Raw genomic sequence first — 13,038 nt, 5'->3', positions numbered from 1 at the left:
TCTTGTTAACGATCAGCTTTGCCATTACAGGGTAAACTGAGACAGGCATCAAATGTGTACGATGCTGGTGATCAGGGCCTAAAGTTGATGACTTCTGGCAATTTACTTTCTCTTGCTATTCAGAGGTCAAAAGATGTTGTCTTCAGGCAATTTAACTCTTTCTTGCTATTTAGGGCCGAAGCCTATTGGCTTCTGGCAATTACTCCTGCTGATAGCAGCAAGGGGAAATAAACTTACTTGGGTTCTTTTCTCTATGACTCACAGACCCCTCATTGGCCAGACTAGAGGATCAGAGTTCATTACCTCTGGCCCACAGACAACATGTTTACGATATGAAGCTGAAAAAAAGAGCTCCACCACACTTTATTGTAGTTTGTAGTTTTTACACCTTCTCAGGATAATTGATCACACGGTTTTTAAAGCATTTTTACATTTTGTAAGTTCATAATATGTTTAAGGCAATAGTTCATGTCATACTTTGCCAAGGCTTAAAGATTTGCAGCAGAATTGTTTACATGTCTTTCCATTAAGACTCGTTCCTGACTAAACATTCATTAATATGTTACTAGCTCCACAAGTTCATTGTAAGTTTAAAGCATTAATTCTTATGTCTCAAGTTAGCCTGGCTTTGCCAAAAGACAAATCATATGCCTTGTGTCTATAGTATTTTGAATCCTTGTAATGAAAGACTAGCCCATTGTTTATTTTCTGTCTTTGCACCTACTTTCCCAGCTTATGATCTTTAGTTACCCGATAGTGACTTCATTCCTAACCTAGAAGGAATATTTTCTTTGTCTGTGCATTTTGTATCTAGCCTGCTTCCTATTCCTAGTGCACTTAGCCTGTGACAGATGAAGGTTTACAGCGCCCTATTTGCAGCTTTTGTTCTATATGGGGCTTGAGATTACTTCTATCAATTTAGGAGTTCTATAAAAATCATTTATCAGGAATTATAAAATCATCAATTTGTCTACACAGCATTACTACATGAAAGTACATCTTCACATTGATTCTGCAGAAAATCTGCCCAATACAGTGGGCTGATGCCCAGGAATCATTACGCTACGTAATCAGGACAGGAAAGGCATATCTGCAGTGAGAAGCAATCCTGGGATGAAGTCTCTGAGGACCCTGCATCCCAGAGATCACTCATCATAATCATGCAAAATGGTGGGCCATCTCTAGAAAACTCACTTGTTCAGCATAGGCTTTCCTAGATGGCTTCTGACATGAGCAACAGGCAGTAGTTCCACAGTCGACTAGTAGGTAGGTGTACTGGCTGATTTTGTGTGTCCACTTAATACAAGCTGGAGTTATCACAGAGAAAGGAGCCTCCCTGAGACCCAGCTGTAAGGCATTTTCTGAATTAGTGATCAAGGGTGGGAGGGACCATTGTGGGTGTTCTGAAGTCCTAGTTTCTATAATACAGTCAGCTGAGCAAGCTAGGGGAAGGCAAACCAGTAAAGAATATTCCTTCATGGCCTCTTCATCAGCTCCTGCTTCCTGCCCTGTGTGAGTCCCAGTCCTGACTTCCTTTGGTGATGAACAGCAATGTGGAAGTGTGAGCTGAATAAACCCTTTCCTCCGCACTTGCTTCATGGTCATGATGTTTGTGCAGGAACAGAAACTCTAAGACAGTAGATTACATAACAAGGATCTCATATCAGACCACCTTCACATAAGCACAGTCCTCAGAGTTAAAAGACTTCAAATACTTCGAAAGCCAAATGTGTAGGTATGGGCAATCAGGAAATAGACTTACTTGGATTCAACTTAATTCTTTGTGGAGTTGAGTTTTCTGAAACTCTTCTGATTCTGAGTGCTGCTAGAACTAAGAATGACTTCTTCTCATCTTTAACTCTGTCTAGAAGAGTGCCCAGTCCAGGTATGACGGGTATATGTTTATATTTCCAGCACCTGGAAGGTAACAGCTAGAGAATCATGGTTTAAGCTAGCCTTGGTTATAACCAGGGCTATCTAAAAACCAAAATGACAAGAACATGAATTAATTGATATGAACAGAATGTTCAGACAATTTTGGGAAACCAAAAGCCTGAGAATCACAAAAGAGGTATTTATGAACTCCTTTAAAAACAGATGATGGGTTAAGAGATGGATCAGCGATTAAGAGCACAGGCTGTTCTTCTAGAAGACCAGAGTTAAATTGCTAGCATTCACATGATGATGGCTCACAGCCATCTGTAACTCCAGTTCTAGGTGCTCAGAGACCCACCGTGGGCCTCTGCAGGTACCAGACATGCATTTGGCACACATATGCAGACAGATATTCATATACATAAAATAAAAAATAAATACAAATTTTAACAAAAGTTTAAATAAGGTGATTTAGCATGTGCATGGCTACAGGGCTGAACTGCCAAAGTGAATTTCTGCTTCATCCCTTTCTAGCTGTACCACATAAGTATTGAGTGATAATTTATCTAGGATATGTTCACTAAAACTTCCTGTGGTTGTAGAACACTTTTTTTTTTAAATATGGAGTCCTTGAGATTTCAGAGCATCTGGAAGCCATGTAGAAGAAAAATTGCTCCATTTCAATAAAATTGTATTTTCATCCAATTATCAAGCAGGAATAAGCTACACTGTGGAGAATTAGCAATTTCTATCTACTTTCCTATGGAAACTGACTTTGCCATATCATAGCCTAGCTCCTGCAGGTAACATGGAATGCTGTGATCTCTATGATCAAAAACCGTTAAATTAAAACTGCTGTCAGATCCCATTTGTAAGCACTATTTAAATCTCGTGTGACTTACTGGCTAAACCCCTGCACTTTTGTGACCTTTTGTTATGCCTAGTGTTGGCCTGTTGTTTCTCATATTTACAATATTGTCAAATATCTTCCCCCACTACAAGCATTCGTTGACCATCAAAAGTGAATTATTTCAATGCTAATAATATTTGTTTTCTAATTGATCCTTAATAATTCTTTATATATATAATTTAAATATATAATATAAAAGTAGTTTAAATGTCTTTAGGTTTCATCAGACTATAAAAGGTGTTCACTGTACAAGAGACAAAAATCTTGAGGTAGAAGAGAACAATGGATGATGGATGTACAAGATGCCATTTATTATGCTCTGTTCACTTTTTAAAAGAAAAATGTTGACAGTCTCTAGAAGAATGCGGATAACTCCATGAACAGTGAATGCATGGCTTTTAGCCAGGTTTGTTTCTAAGGGCCCTAATGGAAGTGTCAGAAATCCTGGTAAAGTGTAGAACATTTATGTGCACCGCGCACTAAGTTCTATGTTCGCTACTGTAGGGGGCTCAAGAGGAGGATTGGAGCTTTCCGGAGCAAGAAGGCAGCAGATGGCCTCCTGATCCAGGTGGAAGGTTGGACCAACCGGTTGCACCCCTGTGTGTTTAAAGAGCAGCTCGGTGTTGGTCAGAGGTGAAAGTAAGGGATTCCTTCTAGATGCTGGCACACAGGAAGCCCCCGAGAGCGCAGCTGAGACGCGCGCGCACTGAGCCGCTTTCTCGCCACGCCCACTTCCTGCTCCATCCCGCGCCATTCCTGGTCCCTCTCCTGGTGAACCGGATACGCTGTCAGTCTCCTCCTCCGCGTCCTTTACCTCCACCCAGCTCCCTGGAGAAGCCGCTGCTACCCCGAGGCCTTGGCCAAGAGAGGCTGCTGGCGACTGGCCCGGCGGGCGCGGGCAGGGTAGGAGCTGGGCGCGCACGGCTACCGCGCGTGGAGGAGACACAGCCCTGCGGCCATGAGTGCCAGGGCCGCTCCTTCACGCCGGAGACAGGCGGGCCGCAGGTTGCGCTACCTGTCTACTGGTAGCTTTCCCTTCCTCCTCTTGTTGCTGCTGCTCTGCATCCAGCTCGGGGGCGGACAGAAGAAAAAGGAGGTAGGTTGGATCCCGCGGGCGGTCGCCTCAGGGCCGGGGAGGGCTGGAGCTTGCCGCGTTGCTAGGAAGCCCCGCCGTGTTGCTAGGCAGCGGGGACGTGGGCGCTGGCGCCCGGGGGCGGGAGCTACGTGGGCGGGAGCGGGTTGGGCGTGTCCCTTGGGCACCACAGGCTGTGGATGCTGAGGGTGACCCCCCTCCCTACTCCTACTTACTAGAAGTGGGAGCTGAAGTCTGAAAGCCTGTGCTTCAGAGACCAATGGCTGTGCTGTGCCTCAGGTGTAGGCTGGGTTTTGGACGCTGGTCTTCCTAAAGGGCTGGCTGGGTGTGAAAATACCCTAAGGGAAGCACTTGCCAGAACGGAGGAACTATTTACCCTTTATTCTGCTCTCTTTTATGTTAAGACATCACATCACATTAAGCGTGTTGTTTATTCTGCATTCTTAATAGTACCCTTGTAGAACTAACTGAATGCCTATTTCTGTGTTCAACTCAGTGTGTAATAGAGAACAATCGCATTTTTATTTTTTACCCTGTGCATATTTATTTGTGAAGTTTGCACCACCTGATTTCAGTTTCAACCTGTCTCTAGTTCTGAGCCTGACATTTGATGTATCTAAATCGGTTGTAGAGTAATTTGAGCTCAGTATTGCAGAATTAATGAGGAAATCTGGTCTGGTTGCTTCTCAAGAACATTTATTTTGGCATTTAAGACTCTTTGTTTTGTAGAACCAGTTTGGTAGGAGAACTTTGTTTACACTGTTATACTTTGTTTTTACCGTTGACATTACACAAGTCCCAAGGCTCATAATGTGAATCTGGTTCCGTTTATTACCAGAATTTCGTTAGTTGGATAGTGAGTGAAAAAAATAATCGCACGGAAATAGTAATTCTTTCCTCCATTAATTAAAAAGAAATTAAATGTTATGTGTGTGTGTTTTGTCTGTGCACTACTTGGGTAGGTGTCCTAGGAGGCATCTGATCCCCAAGAACTAGAATCGCAGTAGTTTGTGAGCCAACATGTGGGTGCTGGGAATTCGAACCAGTCCTTCTGGAAGAGAAGCTGGTGATCTTTTACAGCGCTCTCCAGCGCTCTTTCATCAGCTTTCCTTGAAACAACCTCTTTTGTAGCCCTTCTCCTCCCACCTTGAGTTCTTTCTTCCTTCCTTCCTTCCTTCCTTCCTTCCTTCCTTCCTTCCTTCCTTCCTTCCTTCCTTCCTTCCTTCCTTCGTACAAAATTCTTGGTATTTTGGTAAGAGGTTGGAGAAGCACCATTGCTAACTTGAAATCACACTTCCAACACAAACTAGATATTCTATCACTTTGTGTCTGGTTAGTGTATTTTCAGAGTTTTAAATTCAGCTCATGAAAAAGGTGGTAGGTTTGAGGATACGGTTTCATTTATCTTTTGGGGGAGGGGGGAGAGCTGTGATATACAAAGCAGAGAGTGATAGTAATTGGTGATGAACTTTTTTTGCACCTAAGAATGTCACAAGAGCCACTTTAGGGGAAAAATATTAGAAAGTTTACAGGTTCGTAGATTCTTAGCATCTCCAATTGTGAGACTATTTCAATATGTAAATTGTTGGAAACTTGCTATAATTTAACAGTGAAACCTAAAGTACATATTTGCTTTCCTTAAAATCCTTAAGACATTAGTTAGATAAGATACTTTGTAAAAGGAAAGATTAGGAGCCACTGAGATGGTTCTGCAGGTGGAGGCATTTGTCATCAGAGGTGATGACTTGAATTCCATTTCCAGAACTATCATGGTGGAGAATACCAACTTCTATAACTAACTGTCACACACACACACACACACACACACACACACACACGCACGCACGCGCACGCGCACACACCCACACACACACACACACAGTTTAAAGATTGGGGAAAACAAGATTCGAGATTGAAAAGGGATGTCTTTCAAAATTACTGTTGTCATAAAAATAAGGGAACGGAATACTAATATGTGATTTTACAGAGCACACATAGTCTAGGTAAAGAAAATGGAGAGGAAGTTACACTCTTAAAATATAGGTAATGGTATTCTCTTTTAATTCTGGAAGAAAAAAATACTGTTTTGGAAATTATGAAAAATGGCATCATTTTAGAAACATTGTTTCTAGTAAATGTTTTTTTTCCCCCTCTGACTTGAGGATTTAATTGGCAGTATAAGATTCTACAGCATTGAATCAGAAAGCATGACAGTTGGAACATAATTTCAAACAGATGTTACTGACATCTGTGTTAGAGTGGCAGCTGTGGCATGAAGATGTTTCCTTTTTTTAGGCGGAAACCATGTTAAAATCTAAAACTAAACTGGGAAAATGGGTAGTGTTCGCTTTTAACATAGTGATTATGACAGCAACAGTTTGGATTTTTGAGTCATGTATGGTCCAGTCATAACTGGCTCTCTGAGTAGACACCTGGCAAACACTTTTCCTTGAAGTTCTGTGTGCTTATTTTCAAGCGTAGACACTAAGGACCTCTGTCTTAGGATGGGATTAAGACAGAATAAAGTGTCTGTAACAGTGCCTTAAACAAACTAGCAAATGATCAATAACTACCTGCTACTACTATTTAATACCTGAATAAAGGAAAGTTAATATGACAGAGTTCTGACATGTAACTTAATTGTTCTTAAATAAACTAGAAAAATGCATGGCCGCTGTAATGAATTATCATAAAACACTGAGATCTAAAATCTTAGGTGACCTAAGAAGAGAATCCTAAGAAGAGCTTTTCCATACTAGAGTTAGTGATAGTCCATAGATTGCTGTGTGCTTCTCTGTGTATTCTACGTGTTTGTACACATTTCTTCACCAAGTGACATTCACTTCATTAACATGAGTTGTATTATATTTTCTGTTTAAGAATAGCCTCAAGTGAAGTAACTGAGTAGTAAAGAAGATTGAAGATTTATAATTGCTTCTCTTAATTACATTCACTACAGTCACATAAAACAATTGAACCCTTTCATATCACGTGATATGACTATGTGGAAAATTTTGGGTTTATATTTATATTCATTAAAAAGCAGTTTCTTGTTTTTTGACACCATTACCAGTTATCAGCTAATCACCTTCATTTAGAATTATTTTTAACTTTTAATGACCTCTTCCAACTATGTCAAAAAGGTGCTTTAAAGTGCTTTGCAGAGGACTTAGTTTTACACACCTCAGAAGGTAACAATATGTTATCCCACCTGCTCAAAATGTGCCTCATTAAATAGGCTGTGATATGTAGGTGATCATGCAGTATGAGAGCCTGAATAGCTTACAGACATTTCCTGAGAGAAGACCAAAATTTTTGCCTGTCCTTACTGAAACATTTCTGTTTTTAAAAATATGTGTCTGTGTCATTAATTTTTAAGAGACTTTACATGGAAATTCTGTGAAAAGTTTAATATTTTAAATGGTATATTTTAAGCAAAGAACTGAAGTGGATGAAAACCTTATAACTATAATACAAATTTCGAAACTTCCTAGTAATTAACATGCTGATGCCCACCCACATGTCAAGATGTGTGGTTTACATTAGCTGTTACCTGAAAGCCTGTTGAAGGCTGATTGAAAGCAGTAGGACTTGTTGTAGAGGTGATGGCGGAAGACATGCTATTCCTTGTCACAGCACTGAGTGATTCTGTTTTCAACCTGCCTGGGGTCCATTGTTTGTTCTTGGGATGTAGGAAGACTGAGTCTGTGAGGGAACGTTCTTCCAGTGCTTGCCCTACAGTTTTGTGCTTTGGTGTTTGATGGTAGTGAGCAGCTACAGACATCTGTTAGTCATAACCGGTGGAAATCCATGTTGTAGCTCTTGAGTAGATCCAGCATCCGGAGTCTCTTCAGCCTGTGAGTGTTATATGTCCTAGAGTGCTCTAAGGACTTCCTCAGACCTTGACAGCTCTTAGTGTTGGCATTTCTGGGCCTACTATGGTGAGATTTCCCAGGTCTTTGAGTGTAGCCAGTGTTAAATATTCTTAGCCTGGAGAAGTGTATGTTGAATGGCCCACCTTATGTTAAAAATTGGAGTCTCCAAGAGAATAAATGGCCTCTTTCATATTCATAAAACTGGAGTGATTGAGTTATGTCTTGCTATTATTTCCTGTATATTTTTCTTCCTTGGAATCCTCAGGGGGAGGAAGAGTAGCTAAATTAAAGCTAATACTTTACTAATGGCACTATAATTTAGTGTAGCTTTACATAACCAGCCATGAGTCATATACTTTGATGCAAGAGAAAGCAGAAATCATAATAACTGTAATCTTAGAGTGGGAATATCATATTTTAGACTAAATAACAGAGTGTGACTAGAAATCAGAGCTACTGACATTAGTGTGTATATTTGTAAATTTCTTTCCTCAGTACTGTTCCTTAGGGTCTCTCCACCCCTTTACCACATAATGCCCTTGCTACGTCTATGGTTTTGCTTTTCAGTTCATAGCTGATACTTTAAGGGGTTACCGTTTTAAGTGTGTTCTTTGGTTTTTGTTTTTAATAAGGTGAATAACCTACAGAAATTGTATACATTCTAGGGACTCCTAGTGATGTTTAATATGTTCTAAATAATGTTTGTGATAGGTTTAGCAGATTTTCTCTAACATTATTTCCTTATGATGAACATGTTATTTTTAATCACTGTCCTGTATGACAGCACAACAGAACTTCTTACTAACTAGAGTTAACAGCCATTGATGAGCTTTCCCTGTGCTCTCTCTTACCTGTTTTCCACAGCCCACCCTCCCTCCTGTTCTCTGAACTTCTCTGAAGTCGCCTCGCTACTTGCTTACTTGCTACCTGGCTTTCTGTTTGTGTTTCATTCTTTTTATGGTTGAAAAGCATATTAATATGTAGATGCGCCAGTTTTCTTTGTCCAGTAGGCGGTATATAAGATGTAAGATATTTAGCTCATTTTTGTCTGTTAGCTCTGACTAGTGTAGATAATGTGTGTGTGTGTGTGTGTGTGTGTGTGTGTGTGTGTGTGTGTTATGCCATAGTGATTCCCTTACCTTCCTGTGGAAATGACAGATAACCTTAGGTTTTCTTTTCTATTTTTGGTTTATTGAGGAAGCTTGGCACTTTTTCTGTAATGTGTGTGGTGGTTTACCCTTTCCATTGACAATATAGAAGGATTCCTTATGTGCATATTCTCAGTAGCACTGCCAATCTCCCGATTGTAGCCATTTTCACTGTGGAAAAGTGATAGCTCAGTGAATTTTGATTTGATTTCTTTGAAAAATGATGTTTAAAATTTCATACATATACTGGCCACTGGTATGTGTTTTGATCAATGTCATTTCATTTTACGGCCCATTTTAAAATCAAGCAGCGAGGAGGAGGAGGGATGATGATGATGATGATGATGATGATGATGATGATGATGATGATGATGCTGTGGTTCTCAGGTTTCATATATATTTGGATGTTAACCTCAGATACATATGACTCACATTTATTTTCCACTACATAGGATGGTCACTCTGATTGTTTTACTTTGGTGTGGTGAAGATTGTTTGTCTCATTTTCCTTTTTTCTAGAACTTTTCTAGAAAAATTTCTAGTCATTCAATGCCTGAAATGTTTATAGTGAGTACACATTTTGATGTTATTTTTCTTTCTGTGGTAGTTTTATATTGTCAGGCCATGCAGTTAAGACAGTTGAATCCATTGCATTGATTTTTTTCTAAGCTGATTGACAGGTGGTGTGCTGGTTTCGGTCTTCCGTCTGTGCGAGTACCGTTCTCACACTCAGGAAGTAAGAACTGTGGCAGCTACAGAGCAGACTGACTGGTAACTTTGAGAATACAGTCTCTCAATTTGGGGTATCTGTTTATTAAATTACTTAAACAAGTGAAATTAGGGTAGGACAATCTCAGTTACAAGTAACTTTCAAACTGTCTACCCTGTGACGGTCACAAACTATGAGAGTGTGTCGATACTTTTCTTTGACAAAATACCTGACCCGAGTAATTTCAGGAAGCAGAAAGTGTTCATTTTGAGGGTGGTCCTTCACAGTGTCAGTGTCCTGGGGAAGCTAGTCGCATTCCCTCTGAGGTTAGGGGGTAAAGTGATACATGCTGCTGGTATGTATGAAGTGTGTATGCATGCATGTATGTAAGTATGCATGTGTGTATATAAGTATGTGTGTATATGTATGTAAGTATGTATGTATCATGTGTGTATGTAATACATATGTATGTGTGTAAGTATGTATTGTGTGTATGTGTGTGTATGTGTATGTATGTGTGTATGTACGTGTGTTTGTGTGTATATGTGTGTGTTTGTATGTATGTACGTGTGTTTGTGTGTATATGTGTGTGTTTGTATGTATGTATATGTGTGTGCACGCATGTATATATATGTGTGCGTATGTATGTATGTGTGTATATGTGTTTATGTATGTGTATGTATGTATGTGTGTATGTGTATATGTGTGTATATATGTGTGTACATGTGTGTATGTGTGTTTGTATGTGTGTGTATGTGTGTGCATATGTATGTATGTATGTGTGTATTGTGTGTGTATGTATATGGTGTGTATATGTATGTATGTGTGTGTATGTGTATTTGTGTATGTATGTGTGTGTATGTATGTATGTGTGTATGCATGTGTATGTACATGTGTGTATGTATATGTGTCTATGTGTGTATGTATGTGGTGTATGTATGGATGTGTGTATGTATCTATGTATATGTGTGTGTGTGTATGTGTGTGTCTGTATGTATGTATGTATGTGTGTATGTAGATGTGGGCACTGCTCAGCCCATGGAATAGTGCTGCTCATCATTCAGATGGATCTTCCCACCTCAGTAAACCTACTCCAGAAAATTCCCTTAGGGACAGACACAGCCAGAGGTTTCTCTCCTAGTGATTCTAGTTTCCGTCAATCAGACAAACCACCATAGACGGTAGGGGTCATCATTTTTGCACAGGTTGTTTGTCTTATCCTATCTAACACTGAGTAAAGTCAGTAAAGGATCCCCAGTGCCTTTGCCAAAGCTAGAAGTCAGGACCCATTTTAACAATGCCACTGGTGTGTATGACACTGTCTTCTGTGTGTGTGCGTGCGTGCGTGCGTGCGTGCGTGCGTGTGTGTGTGTGTGTGTGTGTGTGTGTGTGTATGTGTGTGTGTGCATGCTCATCTTTGTCTCCTGGTACATGTAGAAACCAGAGGTCAACCTCTGCCATCTTTCTTTACCTGCCTCCCACCTTTCTCATTGGCTGGAATTCCCTGATTAGGTTTAGGCTGACAGGCAAGGGAGCTGCAGGACCTACCTGTTCCTGCCTTCCAGAACATTCACCACTACACCTGTTTTGGTTTTTGTTTAAAAGTTTTAAATTTATTTTTATTTACTTACAATGCAGTCGTTGTTCCCCTTCAGTCCTCCCTCCTACAGTTCCTCATCCTATTTCTTCTCCCCTTGCCTCTGAAAGGGTGCACCAGACCTCTTCCATGGGTCTCAAGTTTGTCAAGGATTTTAAGCACATTTTCTCCCAATGAGACCAGACCAGGTGGATACCTCTGTTACATATGTGCCAGGGGCCTTGGGCCTGCCCCTGTATGCTCCTGGTTGGTGGCTCAGTCTCTGGGAGCTCTCTGGGCTCTGGGTTAGTTGAGACTGCTGGTCTAACAATTGTGTCGCCCTCCCATTCAGCTTCTTCAATCGTTCCTCCAATTCAATCATAGAGGTTCTGACTTCAGTCTACTGGTTGGGTGCAAGTATCTTTGTCTGTCTGTTAGCTGCTGGTAGGGCCTCTCAGAGGACAGCCATGCTAGGCTCCTGTCTGTAAGCACACCATAGCATCAGTAATAGTGTCAGGCCTTGCTGGTTCCCCCCCCCCCCCCCATGAGATGGATCCCAAGTTGGGCCAGTCATTGGACTGCCTTTCTTTCCCCCAGTCTCTTCTCCATTTTTTTTTTTTTTTTTTTTTTTTTTTTTTGTCCCTGTAGTTCTCTTAGACAGCAACAATTCTGGGTCAGAAATTTTGACTAACCATTGTTGGTAACCCAGTCCTCCATCTGAGGCCCTGTCCATCTACCGAAGATGAACTCTTCCAGCCTCCTCTTCCCAATGTTGGGCCTTTTGACTAAGATCACCTCAATTGAGTCCTGAGAATCTCTCTCCTCCTGGGTCTCTGGTACTTTCTAGAGGTGTCCCCTTCATCCCCCATCCCCCGAAGCTCTGTATTTCCATTCATTATCTGGCCCTCTTGACTTCTCTCCTGTTCACTCCATCCATACCTGGTCCTTTTCCTCCTTTCCCCTCCCCCTCCCCTCTCCCACCCAAGTTCCTCAATCTGCCTCCCCTGATCATTTCCTTCTCCCTTTCCAAGTGGGATTGAAGTATCCTTACTCTTTAGTTTGTTTTAATGACCTGTCAATTAGTGAGAGTCAGGTGTTGAAGTCTCCTACTACTATTCTGTGAGGTTCAATGTGTGTTTTGAGCTTTAGTAAAGTTTCTTTTATGAATGTGGGTGCCCTTGCATTGGAGCATAGATGTTCAGAATTGAAACTTTTATCTTGGTGGATTTTCCTTTGTGTATGAAATGTCCTTCTCCATGTTGCTTGATGACTTTTGGTTGAAAGTCTGTTTTATTGGATATTAGAATGGCAACTCCAGCTTGTTTCTTGGTACCATTTGCTTGGAAAATTTTTTTCCGGCCCTTCATTCTGAGGTAGTATATATCTTCGTCACTGAATTGTGTTTCTTGTGTGCAGCAAAAGGCTGGATCTTGTTTACTTATCCGGTCTGTTAGCGTCTGTCTTTTCATTGGGGAATTGCATCCACTGATGTTGAGAGATAGTAAAGACAGATGATTGCTGGTTTCTGTTATTTTTGTTGCTGGAGGTGTGTTCTATGTGTATAATTCTCTTCTTTTACCCAAAAACAATGTCATGAATATTTAATTTCTTGTATTTTCTTGGGTGTAGTGACCTTCCTTGTTGACTTCCTTCTAGTATCCTCTGTAGGGCTGGATTAGTAGAAAGATACTGCTTAAAATTTCTTTAGTCATGGCATATATTGGTTTCTCCATCTATGGTAACTGAGAGTTTTGCTGGATATAGTAGCCTGGGCTGGCATCTGTGTTCTCTTAGGTCTGGATGACAGCTGTCCAGCATCTTCTGGCTTTCATAGTCTTTGTTGGGAAGTCTG

General features: G+C 40.8%; 2 protein-coding genes across 2 annotated transcripts in view; one reads left to right on the top strand and one right to left on the bottom strand.

Annotated features, from left to right (window-relative positions):
• Erich1 (glutamate-rich 1) overlaps positions 1-13,038 on the bottom strand; it is a gene marked incomplete at its 5' end in the record, with an annotated part of 52,793,804 nt that overhangs the window by 22,231,243 nt on the left and 30,549,523 nt on the right.
• The window catches only part of Tusc3 (tumor suppressor candidate 3), a 148,578-nt gene continuing 139,074 nt past the window's right edge, over positions 3,535-13,038 (top strand). Inside the window, exon 1 of one of the 2 annotated variants that reach the window (XM_087587916.1) lies at positions 3,535-3,881. In XM_087587916.1, the coding sequence (XP_087444042.1) occupies positions 3,744-3,881 (138 nt within the window). In that variant the 5' untranslated portion in view covers positions 3,535-3,743. The remainder of the gene's footprint in view (positions 3,882-13,038) is intronic. The other variant, NM_001004212.1, reaches the window with a different exon arrangement.

The sequence above is a fragment of the Rattus norvegicus genome, chromosome 16, assembly GCF_021556685.1.
Source record: "Rattus norvegicus strain SHRSP/BbbUtx chromosome 16, alternate assembly SHRSP_T2T, whole genome shotgun sequence".
In the NCBI taxonomy this organism is placed as follows: Eukaryota; Metazoa; Chordata; class Mammalia; order Rodentia; family Muridae; genus Rattus; species Rattus norvegicus.
The sequence above is the reverse complement of the archived record's forward strand: the minus strand, read 5'-3'. Positions and strand labels throughout refer to the sequence as shown.